General features: G+C 43.9%; 1 protein-coding gene across 6 annotated transcripts in view; it reads left to right on the top strand.

Moving 5' to 3' along the window:
* Positions 1-448: 448 nt before the first annotated feature.
* PJA2 (praja ring finger ubiquitin ligase 2) overlaps positions 449-22,815 on the top strand; it is a 59,460-nt gene continuing 37,093 nt past the window's right edge. Inside the window, exons 1-3 of one of the 6 annotated variants that reach the window (XR_013233137.1) lie at positions 4,689-4,733; positions 16,014-16,122; positions 17,698-17,877. Coding sequence is in view for 1 of the 6 variants with exons in the window: in XM_077347754.1 (XP_077203869.1) it covers positions 16,077-16,122 (46 nt within the window). In the remaining 5 variants the exon portion in view is untranslated. Of the gene's footprint in view, positions 590-4,435; positions 4,734-16,013; positions 16,123-17,697; positions 17,878-22,815 lie in introns of those variants that run through there. The other 5 variants (XR_013233136.1, XM_077347754.1, XR_013233139.1 and 2 more) reach the window with 5 other exon arrangements.

Genomic DNA, 22,815 nt, shown 5'->3' with positions numbered 1-22,815 from the left:
TGCACTAGTTTATGCCCATGCCTATCTGCTTGGCCACTATTGATATAGAATATGCACAACAGTAAAGAAAGCTTATCCTCCCTAACGTAGCCAGTCACAGCAAGACAGTCTATCATGGATCATTTGCCACTGAAACTGAATTCCTGAACACTTGTGCATATTTCCTGAAGGTTAGTTAAATTCAAGAGGTTTTAAAAAACGTTATATTCATGGGACTGTGACACTGACACATGTGTGACATCACAGGATAGCTAATAATGCTGTAGTATGATATGAGCAGTACTCAAAATATAGCGTCCTGTTGAACATAGACATTCTAGAAATACTTACCAGAGCTGTGAATGTCAAACACACATGACATAATCAGTCTTATGTACCTCACCCAGGAAAGGATTGTGGGGAAGCAGGTAATGCTACAAGAGATGGAATGCACAGAGAAGCTCCTAGAGAACATGTTGCAGGTAGTGGAAGTAAGATACAAAGATGTTTTGCAGATGTTATGAGGGAAGATATGAGACTCAGAACAAGAACTTCAAGAAGTAGTGAACTGAGAGCGATCACCAGAGTCAAGATCCCTAGCCAGGTGAAGGTAGGAACTTAGTGAAAAGCTGATAAAGAAATTTGAAAGGTGGTTTTCAAAGGTGGATGGTATGAATCTTTATATATTATCTTTGTATATAATCCAGGAGGCCTGGGAAGATCACAAGATTGCCAGTTCCTAGAATTACTGAAATTTCTGGTCACAAACATGACAATATGTTCGATAGAAGTACTAATAGCTATCTGTTCTCCTGCAGTCTATATGCAATAACTGCTCTTAGACACTCTAGAAAACACAATAAAAATCACAAGATCAACAAACACTGAAACAAATTTTGCCATAAAACTGTTCCCACAGAGCTTATTGTAGCAACTTGGCATCAATAGCTGTATTACTCATAGACAACTCCCATAGCAACTGTATGGCCGTTGCTCAAAGCATTGTCACAATAGCAGGAAAGGCTAGTGACATGTGTAGTGCAATTCTAAGCATGCTTACTTATACTTAACCTCCATCAGTTTTATGGGATTTAGGCTTACAATTATTCAGGTCTGAAAGGGTCAAAGCAAGTGACTTTGCGGATTCATGACTGGATCACCAATGCATACTTAGGCCATAGCAACTTGTTGCTGTGAGGGGAGACAAGGACTGGGATATGGAGGGAAAGAAATTATGTCTGGGTCCTAATGCCATTTTCCTTCCATCTCAGTTTTTAACCATCATTCGGAAAAAAGACATGCACATTATGGGCCACTTACCTTTTCCCATTCTGGGCATTAAGCCATTCTCAATACATGAAACAGCACTAGGTTTGTCCAGGTGAAGCATGAAGGTCTCCCAGAATTACAACTGATCTCCACTGATGGACTCTATAAATTATACCCTTTTGAGGTCCCTTCCCAACCCAAACATTGCCACTCCAGGACCCCAAAATCTCCAGGAATTTTACCACCTGAATTTAGCAACCCTAAACAGCACAGGAGGGAGTATTAACTTCACTACAACAGTCCTTCTGTTCCATATCTCCCACGCATGGCTGCTTTTTCCAACTAAATTATATGTTGGAAGAAATTATTATGGATTTCTCTTGTTTGTCCCTTTGAGATAATGAAACAAGGAGTAAATAAAAGATCATACGAGTCAAAGATCATACCAGTCACTGAGATTAAAAAAATAAAGTCAAGGCTGATGGTATAAGAAAAAAAAACATATTTTATTACTCAGCTAAAAATTCTCCATGCATTTTCCCAGTGGGCTTCTTTGGGGAATTTGTATTATACTATCCAAATACAATACAGAGGTCTCATAAGTCTATAGCAAGGGTTATTTAGTTAATATGTAAATTTAAAAATGTGTTTAAAATCAAATTGCAATGTGAATAGTATACCACCTAGATACAGAACCTTTATGTATAAGTGTTAGAGTTTATTCTGTCTATATGATTGTATGAAGGAAAATGAGGGAGAGAGAAAAACTCCCCACATGTAAGAGACATAAGATAAACTGTCCAACACCCAACAGTTTGGGCTCAATTTTAAAAGAATCTTACTTCTCTCTAGATGAATGTTACAAACCTGTTAATCTTCTAGTGTGTACAAGATCAGTAGCAATTACCACTGGAGGGACCTTAATATGTATCAGTGTTTGGTTAATGCAAGTCCGAGACCACAGCCATGAGTCCATGGCAGTGTAGACCCTGGACTTTCCCATTTGTTTCCAAAACTGGTAGCTGTCCAGTGACTCAACTTATGAAAGGGCCTAACAGAGGGCTAAGCCTCAAGAGGATCATGGAGAGACTCAGAGCTATTACTGAGCCAAGTCTCAAAAGGCTACTCATAAGGCACCAAGTCTCAAAAGGCCATCAGGGAAAAAACAGTTCCAGGCAGGTGTACTGAATAGGGGGAAAGTGGAGTTAGGCAAGGGAGGAAAAAAGAGGTATAGGAGGGGGAACTTGGATATAAGAGAGGCTCTAGAGCCAAAACCAGAGAAAGGTATCATAGTAGGGCTGTGGATGCAAATATGCTCTCTACCAGGGAGACCTGGCTCCATGTGGTCTGAATAATCTGACTCCCATTATGAAGCTTGGGGGAGCATCCAAACAAAGGTCTTAAAATGGTGGAAGGTGATGTCTCTGGGAGCCCAGGTGCTGCATAAAACAGCATCTCTCTATTTTACAAAGCATAATGCAATGCCAGAGACAAATTTAATCCTTTAGGAGTCAAGGTCAGAAAGTCTCATCATCCAATCTCCTTTTTTCTCAATAGATGGCTCTCATTTTCACAATTAATTTTTGCACAGCCCAAATGGTAAAGTCAATGGGACGATAATTGTTTTCAGTAAAGTGTTTAGCCAATAGGGCACTTGTTCTTTTAAACTTGATATTGCTTTTATGATATGCGGAAGGTGTTCTTATGTTTCTTGTTTATTTTCCAATATAAAGTTTCTTATAGGGGCTTATATATATTACATATGACCCACATTTACTAATTTCATGATTTATGGGTGGTGTCTTTATATTGTGTGTTTTAAGTTAATGATTTTGATAATTTTGCATCCTTTCCAAGAGATAGTTCCAGTCCTAATTTTGTGGATACTGTATCAGCTAATGTTCCTACTTCAATATATCCAGTCACCCCACTCTTGCCCACTTAAGTGTCATCTAAGCCAGTGGTCCTCACTTTTTGGGGAAAGGCATCCATGTTTAAACTTAATTTCCCTTTTGGAGCCCACTCATGCATCACTGCAGGGCAAGGGTTCTCCTTGGAGCTGCTGCAAGTCCAAGAAATAATAGGTAATGGTTGCATCTATTTCCTTCCCTGCTGCCAATGGTCAGAAAAACAAACAAACAAAACAAACATTCTGCATTCTGCCAGCACTGCTGGATGGGGTCTGCTAAGCCCGCAGCGTAGCACTGCAAGTCTTGAAGCATAGACCGCAGTGGATAGCAATCATCACCTCCCATAAGAAAGCCGACTTCCACGTGGTCCAGGACATTTTCCAGCATGATAGCTGATCTCCAGATGATACATCAGTTTTCCTGGAGAAAATGGCTGCTTTGGAAGGTGAACTGTATGGCATTATACCCCAGTGAGATCTCTCCCCTCCTGAAGCCCTCCCCTCCCAGACTCCACCTCCAAATCTCTGGGGATCCCCCAATGGAGAGTTGGCAATCCTCCCACACCCGAGAGAATGAATTAGGGCTTTTTTGTGTCACTGGGAAGTGGGGTGCCCAGAGGCTCCTTTCCCAGCTCAGGAGCCTCATGACTCACCTGTGAGAAAGTTGTACACTACCTTTGGATCACAACTAACCATTTGTGCGCCTTGTGCGCCCTAAATCCTGTCTACACTCCCTCATCTATATACACGCTGCAGTTACCTTTTGTGGCTACCATCAGACCTGCTGATCTGGTATGTGGTGAGTCAGACATTGCCAGGGTGACCAACAGCCCATCTTACCGGTGTGCTGTTTTACTACAGCTCTTAGAGTCTAGACAGAAGTATTTTTTTTTTCATTTCCTCTCTCATTGTTAGTGTCACGCTTGAGAAACAGAAGGCCGTTTCAAGTGCACCTGTGAAAAACTGAACGGCAGTTTTCAGTGCAGGGGAGCCAGGGGCGCTGCAGACATTGGTCATGCGGCGTTTCAACTTCCCTGCACTTGACACCGTGGGAGCGCCTGTGGCTCGCCGCGGCACTCTTGCGCTGTCCTCTCGGCACTGTAAATTACCGATGCTGCTGCTGCTCCTCCTCCTGAGGAGTCCTCAGTGGAGCCGGGCGGGGGTGGCGCGCCTTCGGTTCTCGACGCACCCAGTCCCGTCCCGCGGCTCCGGGCCGGCTCTGCCCCTGACGCGGCGCTGCCCAGCAGCTCTTGGGCGGAGAGGGCGGGCTGCGGCTCTGCAGTGGCCGAGAGGGTGGAGCTGCCCTCGGCCGGCCGAACGTGGAAGGCGTGAGTGGGCGCCGCTGACAGACATCCGCCAGCCTCCCGCCTTCCCTCGGAGGGCCAGCCCATCAGCGTCCGATCCCTGCCTTCTTCTCCCGTTGATTGGTTTCTGTCCCCTCGGCTCGGGGCAAGATTGGTTAGCGCTGGCAGGCCTCGGGCTGCGACTGGCTAGGCCCGCTGTCCGTCCCGCGGCTGTGCGTCTCGGCTGCCTCTGGTGCTGCTGTCCTGTCGGCCTTTGGGCTGAGGGGAGGCGGGTGAGTGCTGCGTCCGGGTGGGCGCTCGGGGGGCGGAAGGCTGACGGCGGGGCGGGCGCGGAGAAGATTCTGTGCGGCCGGCGGGAGCCGCGGGAGAGCGCCGAGGGCGGCCGCAACTTCCTCCGCTCCCTCGCTCGCCGGGCCGAGGGAGGCCTTCGGTGGGGTGGGGGCGGGGAAGCAGGCCCCGCCAAGCAGCATCGCTTCCTGCCCCGGGCACGGGGCCGAGTCCTGTTGCCCAGCAGAGAGATCGGGGGGAGGGGGGGGGCGGCGATGCCACGTCTGGGGCCCTGCCTCTTCCCTGCAGAGGAGGGGGGAGGGGAGGAGGGCGGGGAGCTGCCGCGGGAGGGGCTGGTGGCACCTAAGGGGACGGTTGTCTACGGGAGAGGTGGGCAAACGAGTCGTGAACTCCTGCAGGGATGTCAGCGTGCTTGTTCTCGTGAGATTCCAGTTGATGCAGGCTCGGGGGGGGGGGGGGGGATGTGGAAGGACAAGTGAGAATGGTTTATTTGTCACCCATTGACAGGCATGGAAGAGCTTTGGCCCCTGACAGTTGCATGGACAGCGTGCTCTTATTCAAGCAGCCCAACCTTTTTTGAATATCTTAAGATTTGTAATGTGTCTGAGAATGAGAAATGGTTTTTCTAAAGCATGTCTGATGAATGCACAGAAAACTGCCCCCAGTCCCTGTCCTCCATGAGTACGTATATATATTGAATCTTTCATTCAAAAACATGCATCTGTGTTCATGCTACGTTTGTTGATAGATTCAGGTGGATAGCCATGTTGGTTTGAAGCAGGAGAACAAAGTTTGAGTCCAGTGACACCTTTAAGACCAACAATTTTTTATTCTAGGTATAAGCTTTCATGTGCAAGCATTGTATCTGAAGGAGTGTGCTTGCACACAAAAGTGTATACCTTGAATAAAAATTTGATGATCTTAAAGGTGCCACTGGACTCAAACTTGGTTCATTAATGTGTTGACTTTTTTCTTTGCCTTTTTGCTAGGAAGTCAGGACAGTTATGCTAATGATCCCAGGGTGTACAAAGTGTACAAATCCAGGGGTGTACAAAGCAAATATTTTATGCTGCATTGGCCATTGACCTGTCACAAATAATCATGCTGATTGCTCTATAAACTCAAGTTTGGAAAGGATTAAAATACCAGGTTGTCCAGCCTCTGCCTCAGAATGTTTTATTTCTTCCATCATCTTTAGCCAGCCTTTATGTGTATCACTAACAAAAGTTTGTGTTCATCATGTATGAAATGCCCTGTCCAAAGTCAGCAAAGAAAGAAAACTTAGACTGCATTTCTTACAACTGATGGTATTGCTCTTGTATCAAATGAGACCGGGGGGGGGGGGGATTAATGCTTATGTGACTGCATTGCACAAAATACAAACCAGACAGTGATACTAGTTTGATTTAGAGGACTGCCAATTCTTCCAGAATTTGTCTCCTACAGAACTACCTGCAATATGTTCATATAACATTGAAGTGTTATATTTCTCTTTCTTAAAAGTTGCCTGTGCTGATTTTTAGTACACATCTTGGTAAAATTTACTGTTGTAGGAGCAAGGTCAGCATACAATCTGAAATGAAATAAATGTTTTCCTGTGTACACTTAATTGAGACTAATTCACTTAAACTAACTGCCAAGTAAATATGCTGAGGATCAGGGTGCTAAGCCAATTGTCAGTCTCAGGTATTTTATATAACATTGGCTTTCAGAGATCTTCCTGGATGAGGGAACAAATCACATTTGGTCACTGATATAGATTTGCATCATTCCTGTGTGTAAAATTAGCAATCACAACATTTCAATTTAGGGAATGAATAGTTGCAAACATGGATGAAATCAGTTTCACTTGATATCCATAAACACCAGTGAGAGGACCACAGGATTTGACTAACTCATGTAAAATATGGAAGACGGGTAATAGAATACTAGTAGGCTTTGGCCTGCTGTTTAAATAGGGCAAAATAACACTAGGTCCAGAATGCAATTGCGGTGCATTTTACCAAACTATTTTGCATCTGTCACAAGGGTGTGAGCATAATGCTTTCCAGAGAGATGTGACGGAACTTTTTGTACTGCAATTGAGTGGATTGAAAATTTAGATATTAGTATTTAGGGGAATTGCTCAATCTGTCTATATAACCATTGTATCTACTTGGTTGTATAATTTATATTATTATAAGCTTCCTATGTGTAACTTTGCCATATGATGAATAAAATAATAAATAAATGCCTTGATAAAGATTGTAGAAGTGCTAATCAGAAAACAAAACTTATTTAAATACTCATCCCCATAATCTATGAAACAGGCCCTAGACCAAACATTCCTGAAAGACTAACAAATTTTTATTTGAGCATTTTCTTCCTTTTGTAATCTAGGGCCCATAAAATTAACAATGTAAAACCTAAGGTAACACTTCAGATTATGTTCTTTTTATGATAATCCTGAAGAGTGCTTCAATATGCAATTAACATAGAGCTGGAAGGATCCCCATAGGTCATCTAATCCAGCCCCCTGCACAGTGCAGAAAATTAACTTCCCCACTCCCCAATGTCCCCTACTCTGCTTAGTAAAAGTAAAGGTATCCCCTGTGCAAGCACAGAGTCATGTCTGACCCTTGGGGTGACACCCTCTAGCATTTTCTTGGCAGACTCAATGCAGGGTGGTTTGCCATTCCCTTCCCCAGTCATTACCATTTTACCCCCCAGCAAGCAGCTGGGTACTCATTTTACCGACCTCGGAAGGACGGAAGGCTGAGTCAACCTTGAGCCGGCTGCTGGGATCAAACTCCCAGAGCTTCAGACAGCATGGCGGCTGCCTTACCACCCTGTGCCACAAGAGGCTCTATGCTTAGAGGAAGGCAAAAAAAGTCTAGGATCTGTGAATCAATCTTGCCTGGAGAATAATTCTTTCCTGAGCCCAAAGTGGAGATCAGCACTAGAGCTGAACATTGGCTCATCCCTTCTTGTCCTCCCTCTCATTATCTGTTCAAATTTATACTGAGTCATAGAAACCGCGTTGCTGCCAAATGGCCATCTAACCACTGCTTAAAAACCTCCACAAGAGAGCCCACCATTTCTGTCAGGCAGATTTTTCTAATATTTATTCTAAAACTCTTTTCAATTATATGGATTTAATTTCAACCCATTGTTTCTGGTTCAGGGTTGTGTGGCAACAGAAAACAGCTTTGCTCCATCCTCCATATCAACCTTTTAAAGCTTGTTTACCTTTGAGAAACCCCGGAAACATTCTTCAGGCTTTGAAAAACCCCAGAAGTGGTGTGATGGTGCAGAATATGGTGGGAAAACCTCTCGGTACACTTCCACCTGAGGGCCCCTGGGAGGGCAAAACAGTCGCCTTGAAAGGACTAACCTTCTCCACCCCAGTTCCTTGCTCCTCTATCAATCCAGGATCTTGGGTCAGGGGGTGTTAATGCTGGTCTGGGAGGCTTACTTCTTCAGGGCACCCCCAGCACCAATGATACCAGGTATTGAGTGTGTAGGCCTGGGGTGGGATGCAGTCAAGAGCATGGCCATCTGGTAGGTGTAAAGGTAAAGGTATCCCCTGTGCAAGCACCGAGTCATGTCTGACCCTTGGGGTGACGCCCTCCAGCGTTTTCATGGCAGACTCAGTATGGGGTGGTTTGCCAGTGCCTTCCCCAGTCATTACCGTTTACCCCCCAGCAAGCTGGGTACTCATTTTACCGACCTCGGAAGGATGGAAGGCTGAGTCAACCTTGAGCCGGCTGCTGGGATCGAACTCCCAGCCTCATGGGCAAAGCTTTCAGACGGCTGCCTTACTACTCTGCGCCACAAGAGGCTTCTGGTAGGTGTACCAACTATCTAATGTACCACCAAATACCCTGTCAGGCCTGCTGGAGGTGGTGGATGCTTGGGCACTGCAGTTCCCCAAATTGCTGATTCTGGAGGACTTGCAATGTCCATGCAGACCATCTAGCCTCCAGTCACGACTAGGATCTGGTGTCATCCATGGTAGCACTGGGACTCTCACATTTTGTTGCTGGTCCTACCCATCAAGTGGGCCATGCCCTAGATCTGATCTTTGGCACAGGGGTTCATATGGATCTGATGGTGGCTAACCCTGTCCCATTGATAAACCACTATGCACTGAAGGCCCAGTTCCATATACACCTCCTCCCTGTGTAGGCAGAGGGCTCATTTTAGCTCGCCCACAGAGACTTATGGATCCAGATAGCTTCCTGAGTGCTCTGCTGACTTATTGGATGATTTTGTCAGTGGCTGGTATAACCGAATGCTGGCAGCGATCGATGAGATCACTCCCCGATGGCCTCTCTGCCCACTCCTCAAACAAGCTCATACTGAGGAGCTGAATATGAGGAAGAGGAAGCTCCCTAGAGTGAGTTTGGAGGAAGACTCATGACAAAGCAACAAGAACATCTTAGGACACTTATGAGAGACTATGAGATGGCGGTGAAAGTTGCAAAATTGAGTTTTATGCAACTTCCATTGCACCAGCGAACTCACACCAGTTTATGGTAATTGAATCTCTCACTGCCCTTGAAGAAGGGTGTTCAAATAGTAGTCAAATGAGTATCCAACGTGAGGCATTTGTGAGCCATTTTGCTGATAAAGTCTCCACGATGACCTATCTCCAACCTTGGATAGAGTAAAGGAACTGGAGGACCCTTTGGCACCTTTGGAAGGCATGTTTGATGGTTTCAGACAACTCTCGCTGACCAAAGTAGGTAGGTTGCTTACTTCAATGAGGCTGACCATTTGTTGTGGACCCTCTGTACCTCTTGGTTGCTCAGACTGGGTGATGAGGGGATAGGAGACCCCCTCCAAGAGATTGTCAACCTCTCCCTGGCAACAGGGGTGTTCCCAGAGGGATTGAAAGAGGCAGTGATTCAACCACTGTTGAAGAAGCCATCTCCTGATCTGTGGAGCCCAGCCAACTACCACTCAGTTTCGCATCTTGTGTTTAGAGGGAAGGTGGTTGAAAAAGCAGCCACAGACCATCTCTAAGCAAATTTAGAGGAAGCTTCATTTTTTGATCCATTCCAGTCTGGCTTCCAACCTAGCCATTGGTATGGCTCTGGTCACCCTGATGGATGATCTTTGGTGCCAGATAGACTGAGGTGGGTCAGTGTTGCTCATGTTGCTAGATCTAAGAGCAGCATTCAATGTGATAGATCATGAGCTCCTTGCTCACCACCTTGCCAATGTTGGGATATGGGGGACCGCCCTTCAGTGACTGAACTCCTACCTCCAAGGTTGCAGACAGAGGGTTGCAGTATGCAATAAGCTGTCCCTTAAAGAGTCTGACAGGGGCAGTGCTATCCCCTACATTATTTAACAGCTTCATGTATCCTCTTGCCCAGCTAGTACAGAGATTTGGACTTGGATGCCACCAATGCCATCCAATGTGGCATCCAAGTCCAAATCTCTGTACTAGCTGGGCAAGAGGATACACCCAACTCTATCTCCTGATGCATGGCCATCTGGACTCACTTCCAGAAACATTCACCAGTTGTTTAGAAGCAGAGCCATATGAAACTGCTTGAATCAAGCAGGGCTGACTGAAACTCAACCCCTCCAAGATGGAGGTTTTGTGGCTGGGTAGAAAGGGTCCTGAAGAGGAAGTGTGATTACCTTCATAGACGGTATGCAGCTGATGCACAGTCTTCCAGGAATCTAGTAGTTTGGTATGATTTTTGATGCCTTGTGGAGGGCACAAGTCACTAGAGTAGCACAGCAGGTGTTAATCTTCAGCAAACTAAACTACTAGAGCCCTACCTGGCCCCGGAAAACCTGGCTATGGTGATCCATATGACTGTCACCTCCAGGCTAGATTACTATAACTCATTCCACACAAACCTGCCCTTGTCCCTAATCTGGAAACTACAATTAGTCCAGAATGTAGCTGTGTGGGTCCTCACTAGAACACTTTGGAGGGCCTATATCTAACCTGTGCTGAGGCAGCCACTTCCAATTGTTTTCTAGATTAGATTCAGGGTACTGGTATTGACCTTTAAGGCCATTGTGGTCTGGGCCCCACATACCTGAGTGACTGCCTAACTGACTACATCCCTCGGAGAGCATTCCACTCTGCCACAAACAGGCTGGTGATCCCTGGCCTGAGAGATGTGCGCTTGGCCTCAACCAAGGCCCAGGGCTATTTTTGGTCCTGATCCCAACATGGCAGATTGAGCTCCTAGAAGATCTGCAGATCTTACAGAAACTACCTCAGTTTCGAAGGGCCTGTCAAATGGACTTCTTCCATCAGGTGTTTGGTTGAGTGACAGGATGGCTCAAGTAGTTAACCGAAACTCAACCCTTCAAAGACAGAGGTCCTGTGGTTATGTAAGAAAGGATCAACCAAGGAAGCTTGCTTGCTGTGTCTGGACAGGGTACAACGTTTGGTTACACAGCCAGAAATCTGGGCATGACCTTCGATGCCTCTTTATCTACAGAGGCGCAGGTTTTGAGAGTAGTGCAGCTGGCATTCTTCTACCTTCACCAAGCCAAACTACTAGCACCTTACTTGGCCCCAGAACACCTAGCCACAGTCATTCATGCACTGGTTACCTCTAGATTGGGCTTCTGTAGCTTACTTTTCATGGGCCTGCCCTTTTCCTTGCTCCGGAAATTTCAATTAATCCACAATGCAATGGCCAAAATACTCAGTAGAAAACACTGAAGGACACAATCAAACTGTGGTCCGGGAGCTGGACTGGCTTCCAGTTGAATTCTGGATCAAGTTTAAGGTATTGGTACTTACCCATAAGGACTTTTGCAGTCTGGCCCCTGTGTATCTGAGAGACAATCTTTCTACCTACATCCCCCATCCTGTCACTGCTTCCAATCATTTAGCAAAGTTGTCCAGGGGTGAATCTGGGCGGCTGTCCATTAGGAGGTAGAGCTGGGTGTCATCTGGTAGTAGTAGAGATTGAGAACACGTCATTATGTTTTAGTTGTGTTCTTGACTAGCAGGCTATGAGAAATAAACCCTGTGCAAGGGCCTCAGTTGTTGGATTGAAGGGCTACTTGAGGGATGTAGGAAAGACCTCTGTTATATTAGTTCTAATTTATATTCTGCCACCTAGAAAGGATATTGGGAGAGTTGCCAAGAGAAGGGGGTAATGGGGAGAGGATATTCTTGGGTTTAATCCCCCCCCCCCCAATATCTGCTGAGTTAGGCTCTAACTTCTCAGTGAAGCAAAAGATTCAGGAACTGATTAAGTAGGATTTCATAATCTTAATCATGTTCTGTACAGGTGGGAAGGCTGTTTCTGGATCCTACCCGGCCCACCATAGTTCTCCCTTCATTCTGCATTCATGTTGATCGTTTCATTTGGAGATGTTTAAAGCAATAAACATTTAGAGCCTCTTGTGGCGCAGAGTGGTAAGGCAGCCATCTGAAAGCTCTGCCCATGAGGCTGGGAGTTCAATCCCAGCAGCCGGCTCAAGGTCGACTCAGCCTTCCATCCTTCCGAGGTCGGTAAAATGAGTACCCAGCTTGCTGGGGGGTAAACGGTAATGACTGGGGAAGGCACTGGCAAACCACCCCGTATTGAGTCTGCCATGAAAATGCTAGAGGGCGTCACCCCAAGGGTCTGACATGACTCGGTGCTTGCACAGGGGATACCTTTACCTTTACCTTAAAGCAATATAGTGGTTATAAGATGAAATGTGTGCCTGCCTTGCCATAATAGATTTACTGATGCAGTAAGAGATGTGAAATCACTACAAATCTTCATTACCAGAAGCATATCCATAACAGGAGTCCTTATTTATCCTTGGTCATGTCCTACCTGTAATTGTTTCAGATTCTGCTTCAATGCAGGTACCCCCTACATATGGGTATTACTGGGAGCCCAAAATTAGACCCAAAAGCTCTGTTCCTTTAATAGCAAGGCCTTCCACAAGTTGAACAGGCCTCTTGAGTTGAAGGAAGGTTCCTTAAGATTCCATTATTGGAAGAGACCCCTTGAATCTCTTATTTTAATTGTTGTGATTAGCAGGGAATGGCATGTATCCCTCTGTGGAATAATAAGATTTGAAAAAGTTTGTAGCAACACAGGAAGACTATTGCCTCTTAAAAATGACACCATACAGTAATGTGTGCCAAGACACAGTGAAAGTACCATTGATTGGAGGGTATTGTTGCAAACACACAGTCTTATTTGCTGCCCTTTCCCTGCAAATCAGTTCATTTGGAAGCAGGCACAAAAAGGTTGTATTTACTTTACTTTTGAGGAATAGAACTATACAAAGGGAAAATCTATTGCTTTCTAGTATCCCAAATATATGGAAATTGGATCCGATGGTTTGGTGGCTGAGCAGGAGAGGCTTGCTCTTTCTGGCTCAGGTTGTAGAGCTCTTACAAGATGATAGGATACAGGGAAGGAGAATAAACATACATGGATCTTAGTTGACTGATATATTATAATTCTGAAAAAAAAATCCTGTTTTGCTTAATGTTGCTTGGTAATGACGTGAATACAAATGATTTTATTTATTTATTTATTATACTTATATACTGCTCTCCCCGAAGGCTCAGGGTGGTTCACATAGAACAGAACAGAAATAATACAGATAACTTAGATTAACAATAATGAATGAAGTGAAACAAGAAGCAACATGGGACAGTAGAAAAATGTGGGAAACACTAAATTAACTCATACTGATAGCCCACTGGGTTGGGTGGAATTATGGTGGGTGCCATAGGAGGGGGCTCAAGAGGAGGGCCCTTGGGAAATGATGGCATGGGTCAACTTCAACTAAATGCCTGGTGGAGCTCCCTTTTGCAGTACCTGCGGAACTGTTCAAGTTCCGTCAGGACCCTGATCTCCTTTGGGAGCTCATTCCACCAGGTGGGGACCAGGATGGAAAAAGCTCTGGTTCTGGATGAGGCCAAGTGAGCTTCCCTGGGGTCAGGGATCACCAGGAAGTTGGAAGTGCTAGATTGTAAGGCTCTTTGGGTGGTGTAAGCAGAGAGGTGATCCCTGAAGTACACTGATTTTATCCCTCAATAGTGAACTTCTATGTAATTTAAAATGCAACAAAATGGTGCGTGATGGTTTAGGTATGTGGTTGCAATAGGTCTGTAGTGTCGGTCTGATTGCTTTTAATGGACTTATTTAATTGAAATCACAATACAATTTCTCTCTAATATTTCTGTTGTTTCCAGGTATGTAAAAGCAGCCAATGCTTGAAAAGACTTGTTTACTTTTTTAAAAAATGCATTCTTTTAAAACTATGAAATTGGAGAATATATAATTCTAAAAGTTACAGATAAAAATGCTTGTAGGAAATGTAGTCAGATGTATTTATGACTTTTGGGGAAAAAACTTTGATATATTTTGACTATCCTTTAGAAAAGCAGTGCAAGAAATGACAGTCTTTATGCATTGGATTGCCTAGACTTCTTGGGAAGTCTGTAGCCACAGAGGAAACAAATGGGCAATCCTAATAACTAAACATGCTCAGCTTACTTATGGAGCTGAAACATAATTTATTATTCAGTTTATATCCCGCCACTCCCATAAACCAGCTGGTGGCGGCTAACCCCCCCACATTATAACCCACCATGAAACCCCTTACATCTAAAACATGACCAATTCCAGGCAGTGGTGGGCAACTCTCCCTCTACCCCAGCTCAAACAGATGGATGAAACCACATGGGGAGTGTAAGGAGCTGTGCTGATCTAATCTGCTCAAGGGGAGAAGCCCAGATCTTGACCAACTTGGCTTTAACCAAAGACCTGGCAAAAGAGCTCAGTCTTACAGGCTCTGTGAAACTTCGAAAGCTCTGCCAGGGCCCTAAGCTCACCTGGGAGCTCATTCCACCAGGTCAGGGCCAAGCAAATTTCCCTCAGGCCAAGGACAACCAGTAAATTAGCTCCCACAGAGCGGAGAGCTCTGTGGGGGTCATAAACAGGCAAGCGGTCCCTCAGATAAGCGGGGCCCTGCCCACAGATGGCCTTAAAGGTTATTACCAGAACCTTGAACCTGATCTATGCTGCAACTGGCAACCAGTACAGCTGCCTCAGCACAGGCTGAATATGGGCCCTCCAAGATGTACCAGTGAGAACCCTAGTTTATACCAGCTGCAATTTCCAGAGACAAAGATAGGCCTGTGTACAGCATTGTTGTTGTTAGGTGCAAAGTCATGTCCGACCCATCGCGACCCCATGGACAATGATCCTCCAGGCCTTCCTGTCCTCTACCATTCCTCAAAGTCCATTTAAGTTTGCACCAATTGCTTCAGTGATTCCATCCAGCCACTTCATTCTCTGTCGTCCCCTTCTTTTGCCCTCAATCGCTCCCAGCATTAGGTTCTTCTCCAGGGAGTCCTTCCTGCTCATGAGGTGGCCAAAGTATTTCAGTTTCATCTTCAGGATCTGGCCTTCTAAGGAGCAGTCAGAGCTGATCTCCTCTAGGACTGACCGGTTTGTTTGTCTTGCAGTCCAAGGGATTTGCAAGAGTCTTCTCCAGCATCACAGTTCAAAAGCCTCAATTCTTTGGCGCTCAGCCTTCCTTATGGTCCAACTTTCACAGCCATACATCGCAACTGGGAAGACCATAGCCTTGACTAGATGCACTTTTGTTGGCAGGTGATGTCTCTGCTTTGTAGGATGCTATCTAGATTTGCCATAGCTTTCCTCCCCATCTATTTGCCAGGAATTGAGAGGGCCGGATGCCATGATCTTCGTTTTCTTGATGTTGAGTTTCAAGCCAACTTTTGCACTCTCCTCCTTCACCTGCATCAAAAGGCTCTTTAGTTCCTCTTCGCTTTCTGCCATTAGAGTGGAGTGAGTTACAGAAGTCCAATCTGGAGGTGACCATTTCATAAATCACTGTGGCCAAGTGTTCCATGGCCAGGTAGGGTGCTGGTAGCCACACCTGGCACAGCAGGAATAATGCTAAGCAGGCTACTCTTGTGACCTGGGCCTCCATATTTAAGGAGAAGTCCAAGATCACTCCCAAATTCCTTGCCGGTGGCATGGTGTTAAGTTGCGCTCTGGCCAAGGTGAGTAGGCACGCTTCCTGGCTTGCCCCCCTCCCACCCAGCTACAAGACCTCAGTCTTGGAAGGGTTGAATCTCAGGCAGCTCTGCTCTAACCACCCAGCCACTGTTTCCAAACATCTGGCAAATGTATCCAGGGAGAATCCAGATGGCCGTCCATGTGGAGATAGAGCTGGGTGACAAATAGTATGGACAAATTTTCCATTTCTTTTACATAATACTAATTAAAATAATGTAATTGGTATCACAGGTTTCATGGACAAATAAATAGAGATATGGACTGAAGAGATGGCAGGAAGAAAGCTGAGAGAATATGGATCAGATTGAAGTCTTTTCTAACAAGACCCCGCTGAAGTGCAGTAGGTATCCTGACATATGCGGACCACTGGTTAAAATAGAATTGGACAAACAGAGAGAAAAACAGTTCTCATAAACTTGTTCACAAATGAATTTCCAAGGATCATCGTGTTTAGTTCACATGTGTGGACAAAGCTGCGTTGAGATTATATTCACTGTTTCCTTACTCTCCTTGCCTATGTCACTTTCCTCTCAATTTCTACATTGCTGTAAAAATAGTTTGGCCTGTTATCTAAATTAAACAGCAGTATTTGCTGCCAACCATACTTGCACAATTAAGACCTCATAGCAAGGTACATTATCCAGATTTGCAAACCATGTTTTGGACATGGTCTGAAGAGTCAGTCATTTAGAACAACAATTCCCAGTTTCTCATGTATATGGAATGGATTCATTCTTTTTTTTCAAGGAAGGCTAGTTTCAGTCATCGCATTTTCCGGACAGTCAAAGCACAGTGTATAATTGGTATTATACCCTAAACTAATATGTTATGGATTGTTACCATTTTATCTCTAGATGTTGATAGTAAAGCAAAAATTAAATTGAACAAAACCTGTAGTCACCTATGAAATCAAATCGTAGTCAAGATAAAATGAATATTTTTGCATTCTCATATTTCTTGAGTGGGGTATGTGGAAGTAATATGAAGAATATTGCATGACAATTCCATTTAACAATGGGGCTACCAAGGAAGCTGAAATTGAGTAATTGTAAGGCATACTCTGTCAAGTTTTTCTTTGGTGATCTGACAAGTGAGTTTTCAAACTTTTCCTTAACATGCTAGCTACACATACACATTTGAAAATACACATTTGAAAATACACATGCTTTTAAAATATTCTAGCTGCCTCATCCAGCCTTTCATTTTTAAGAAGAGCAGTGATAAGACTCGTGTGCTATAACATTTAGAGTGTCAGACTAGGACCTGGAACCCAGGTTTTAATTCCCATTCTGCCATGGAAGCTCATTGGTGACTTTGGACCAATCATGCTCTCTCATACTAATCTTCATCATAGGGTGGTGGTTGTAAGGATAAAATGGAAAAGGGGAGAATGAATTCACTTTGGGTACCTATTGGAGAGAAAAAGAGAGTATCCATCCTAAAGATATTGTGCTGTTGCCTTTGAACTTTAATGAACTGCAGTGAAGGCTAAAGTCTTGTAACAAGTGCTATTTAAATTATTGTTATATTGTTATACTATACGCTGTCCCGAGATGACAAGCTCATGAGGGATGGGTTGTAAATGGAAACATAAATTTAAAAATCCAGGGAATCTCTCTATTTTTTCCAGTGTATTTTCCCTTTCAAATCTTCCTGTTCTCACCGTTTGTTGCAAGTGCCATGCTAATTTCTGTGTCAACTGCGCTGAAAACATAGGGGAAACAATATTAGTATGATCTTAATGTGCCAAGATCATACCAGTTTAATGAGGAACATATTCCAAATTCAGTGGTTATTTAGAAATGTATATTGCTATAAATCAGGCATCATAATTCTTGCCTGGAAGTAACTAATACAGTGTCCCCGTACCTTTCCTTGCCTTCTTCATTTTGGTTTATTTTTGCTTGCTTTTTAGCAACTATTCCAAGATCTTTTAAAATCTAACTAGAGGGTGACAGATGGCAAACCCTGCCTACAGATCACAAGGGACAACAGTTACTGCAGCATAGCCCTGTGCATGCAGATGAAAGAAAAAGGAAATGTGCATTAGATACAGGAGCACAGAAAGAAGGAGCAGAAGATCATAAACTTGCAGGCAAGGCCTATTTTAAAACTTCTTTTTAAAAAAACAACAACTCTGTAGCACGCCTGGTTACATTTTGGTCCTTCACAATAAATACCAAGAGATTAGGCCATAGGCAGGTGCAGACATCCTGCAGTGCAGTGTCTGCTTTTTTTTTATTCTGCATTGCAACATTAATTTTTGGAGTTTGTTGACATAAGATCTGGTAAGGACCACTAGTTTAATTGACTTTTAAATAATTGGGTCCACAAAGGATAGATTATTGAATGGTTATTAGTCAGGGAAGCTTATTCCTATCTGTGTATACTGATAGCCCGAGTACCAAATGTGGCGGGTGTATCTGTGTAGAAAGGATAGCCATAATTATTGTGCCCTGCTTGCCATCTTCTAGAAGTACCTGCTCAGCCTCTGTTAGATACAGAATGTTGCATTTAATGGTCTGATTGAGCAAAGCAATTATCTTGTGTAATCTTAGTTTATAACGTTTTGCATTTTAAGCATGCTTGTCTGAATGTCTACCTCTTTTTCTTGAATTGTTTTACTAATTTAGGCAGGAAAGTTGACCATAAAGAAGGAGGTAGGTGGTTGGTAATTAGCCTGGCATTGATGCATGTATATTTTCTCAATCCACAACTCTATGTACAGATGCTTTCTCCATAGTGACCCCCACTTTATAGCATGGCCTGCTTGAGGAGGTCAGGAAGGCTTCCACTCACCTGGCTTTTTGGAAACTATGCAAAAATGAATTATTCAAGAGGTGTTCTTTGTACAGGCAATAGAATTCTAGTGTATTAAATGATGCACAAAGATAACTGGGTACATTATTAGTGGCTACAGTCTGTACTGCTGTGTATAGCTTGTTGAAACTAAGATCCTACTATGTAATGTTTGCATCTCAATGCCATGTTGATATTAAAGCTTTATTTCAGTTCTGTTTTTAGATTTCTGATTGGTTTTACAACCCTAATCTTATTGCATTACTTACTGAATGCCCCAGCTGTGAGAAATAAAAATGGATGGGGGATACGCTTCTAAGTAACACTGTGTGTGAACAAGACCTTGGGGTACTTGTGGATTGTAAGCTAAACATGAGTAGGCAGTGCGATGCAGTGGTACAAAAAGGCGAATGCCATTTTGGGCTGTATCAACAGGGGCATCACATCAAAATCACAAGATGTCATAGTCCCATTGTATACAGCACTGGTCAAACCACACCTGGAATACTGTGTGCAGTTCTAGAGGCCTCACTTCAAGAAGAATGTAGATAAAATTGAAAGGGTACAGAGGAGAGTGACGAGGATGATCTGGGGCCAAGGGACCAAGCCCTATGAAGATAGGTTGAGGGACTTGGGAATGTTCAGCCTGGAGAAAAGGAGGTGGAGAAGGGGACATGATAGCCTTCTTTAAGTATTTGAAAGGTTGTCACTTGGAGGAGGGCAGGATGCTGTTTCCTTTGGCTGCAGAGGATGGGTTTAAACTACAAGTACAACAATATAGGCTAGATATCAGGAAAAAAAAATTCACAGTCAGAGTAGTTCAGCGGTGGAATAGGCTGCCTAAGAAGGTGGTGAGCTCCCCCTCACTGGCAGTCTTCAAGCAAAGGTTGGATACACACTTTTCTTGGATGCTTTAGGATGCTTTGGGCTGATCCTGCGTTGAGCAGGGGGTTGGACTAGATGGCCTGTATGACCCCTACCAACTCTGTGATTCTGTGAAAAATTAATTGAAAGGTTTAGGATTGACTAGTGGGAAAACCTTCCTAAATGAAATCTTCCAAACCTCTAAAATTATGATGGTTGATTTATTTATGATGTGTTTAGTGGGAAGGAAGCATTGCATTTGTTACTAGCTGTTACTAGCTGAGAGCCAGCTTGGTGTAGTGGTTAGGAGTGCGGACTTCTAATCTGGCATGCCAGGTTCGATTCTGCGCTCCCCCACATGCAACCAGCTGGGTGACCTTGGGCTCGCCATGGCACTGATAAAACTGTTCTGACCGGGCAGTGATATCAGGGCTCTCTCAGCCTCACCCACCCCACAGGGTGTCTGTTGTGGGGAGAGGAATGGGAAGGCGACTGTAAGCCGCTTTGAGCCTCCTTCGGGTAGGGAAAAGCGGCATATAAGAACCAACTCTTCTTCTTCTTCTGTTACTGTTACTTGTGGTGTACTATAGTGCAGTTCATGTACATTACTGGACTCTGCTTTGTAGTTTTGCACTTGTCGGATTATCTCTGATGAAACTTCTGCAATTAATAGAAAACTTATCTTGCTATAATTCCACGCTAACAGTCTGTGAAACTGTAACTTGAATTACTTTTCCCTTGTCCTTATGCTACATTATATGCAAAACTTTATGGGATTTCCTGGTCACAGGGCCTGTAAGGAACCATAAGCTAGGAGGAGAGCAACCATCATAGCCCCAGAAAGGCCATAATAATTAATAGGGGAAAGCACTGAGACAGGGAGTATTCCTTCTAATATTCATTTTTCAAGGCCAGCTTGAAAAGATTGTCTTTAAGGCAATCTTCCTCAGCATTTTTACTTCAAGAAACCTCTGAAACATTCTTCAGGCTTCGAGGAACCCCTGGTTGAGGAAATTATCTAAATTTATTTACTGTCACTCCCAGGCCAAGCCGGCTCATGGCAGTTTACAGTAACTCCCCCCCCCCACCCCGATAAAACATTGACAGAAGTACAAAAAATTCCCAGGTGGCATAATCCATCTTACTGCCTCCCCCCATCACCATTTTAAGAGAAGATCAGAAGTTTATTTTTGTTCCAAATTTCAAATTGAAAACCCTATAGCCAATAATCAGTGTTTACGTTAAAAGTTTTATTTTAGAAATAATCTAATAATTATAGATATTACTCCCCATGATAAGGTTGGGGTGGCTTGCTGATGATGCATGTCCTACCCAGTTGGCCCTCTTTGGGGGTATGCCCCCAATAGGGAGAGGGCACTCCCCTGCTGAAGGCCAATCAGAGGCTTACCCACCTCCTCCTGGGCAGGCTGGAAGAAGAGCCCGCTGCTGCTGAGTCTTCACTGCCAGAGAGCCTGTCACAGCACCACTTTTTGTTTGGCTGGGTGTTCTTCCATCCCTCTCCTGGCCTTCAAGCAACCAGAGGGGAAGAACTGGGCCCTGCTGGCCTTCAAACAGCTGCGGGGGGGAGACTTAAGTGCCCTCTCAGCCTCCAAACACTTGGAGGGAGAGCTTGGCACCCTCCTGACCTCCAAACAGCAGTCTGAAGGAGCTCTCCTGCCTGCCATCCCTTTCAAAGTATGTTTTTAAAACAGGCCTTGATACTAGGGATGATATAAAAATAGTGAGTCCCAGAAAGCACTGGCCTAGGTAAAGACAATTAACAATGTATGAGCATACATGACATTCCTGCAGAACTAGCTTTCAGTAGCTTGAGGAAACCTGAGTAGAATAGTAGCCAAGGACATCTGCTGACAGTGTTAACTGTCAGAAGCTCAGCTATGACGGAAGACATCAAGCTAGCTAGCTGGCTTGAGAGGTAAGAGTGTGGCACTTGCACCTGCATACCCAGGGATAAAATGGCTGAGTGAGATTGACATGCAGTAGAAGTTATGAGCATTCTGGATAATGAAGTGCCAGATAACAAGGCTTTTCCTGTAATTGTGTACACACTTTCTAGGGAATGGCTGATACTCAGTCTGAACACTTGAGGCTATAAAACAATTTCTTTGTGTCCTGATACTTTTAAACTTAATAACAGGAATGAAAAATTAGGCCAGTTATAGATTTTAAAAAATAGGGGTAGGGCTGGGTCCCCCCCCCCCACTAATGACTTTTTCCCAGTTGAGAACTCTGAAAAAATATTTTATTAAATATTTTCTATTTCAGAATGAGTAAAATGTTTCTTCACGAACAAGTATGAGGAAATTGGGGGGGGGGGGAGAACTAGGAAAAAAAGATTTCCCTCTTTGGAATAAGCACAAAATGAAAGATAGGATTTTACTCAATGTGTAGCATGGAAATTTCTAAGAAAATCCACAGTATTAGATAACAATAATTGCTATGTATACTGAAGACCTATGCAATACTGTTTTTTGTCTGAATACAAATTATTTTGCCAATTCTTAATATGCTATAATGTGTTTAATGATAATACATTATTAAAGAGTTCATTGTTTTCGGTATTATGAAGTTTAATTTAATATCAAAATATGGTAATGTTACAAACTGTCATGGTAGGAGGCTAGGCTGGGAGCATGAGTCAGGTTTCAACAGAGGGCTTTTCCAAAATCACAGTTCTTTTCCGATCTGTGTCTAAGAGCCAAGGAGTGGTCGCCAGTTGTTCCAAGGTCAAGGTCAAGAAAGCTGAAAAGTGAGGATTTAGGCAGCATTGGCTAGGCCAAGTGCTCAGTTACTTCCATGTAGAGCATTCCTTCCAGGTTTAATCTTGAGAAAACTCAGAGTCCATTAGCAAGCCTTGACAAGCCACACCTTCGATTGTCTCACTCCTTCTGACTTTTTTTGGGGGGGGGGTGCTATCAGCCTGATGGCTCACAACTGGCCTAGACTATATCCAAATGCATTGTGGGACCAGATTTTAAGTTTGTTACAGAGGGACACAATTGACCAGGTAGTTGCCAACCTCCAGGCACGGCCTGGAGATTAGCTTCAAAGCCTAGTGAAGTTATGATGATTTACCAATAACCATAAATTCATTTAATACTCTGTTTAATCAATTAGAGTTAGTTAATTCCCTACAATATAATTAATTTAGCCTATAAACAATTTATCACCGATAAATTTAATTAAAATTATTAAAAGCAATTAACTGATTTTAAATGGCTGTGCTGAACATGTTAAAAGCTTTGAACACTCAAAAAACTTTCTACAAATGGTAAGAATTATAACAAGCGTTCACTACCAATCACCTGTAACTTCAGGGAATGAGTTACATGACTGTATGTACGGAGCC

Source organism: Paroedura picta, chromosome 7 (genome assembly GCF_049243985.1).
Source record: "Paroedura picta isolate Pp20150507F chromosome 7, Ppicta_v3.0, whole genome shotgun sequence".
In the NCBI taxonomy this organism is placed as follows: Eukaryota; Metazoa; Chordata; class Lepidosauria; order Squamata; family Gekkonidae; genus Paroedura; species Paroedura picta.
The sequence above is the reverse complement of the archived record's forward strand: the minus strand, read 5'-3'. Positions and strand labels throughout refer to the sequence as shown.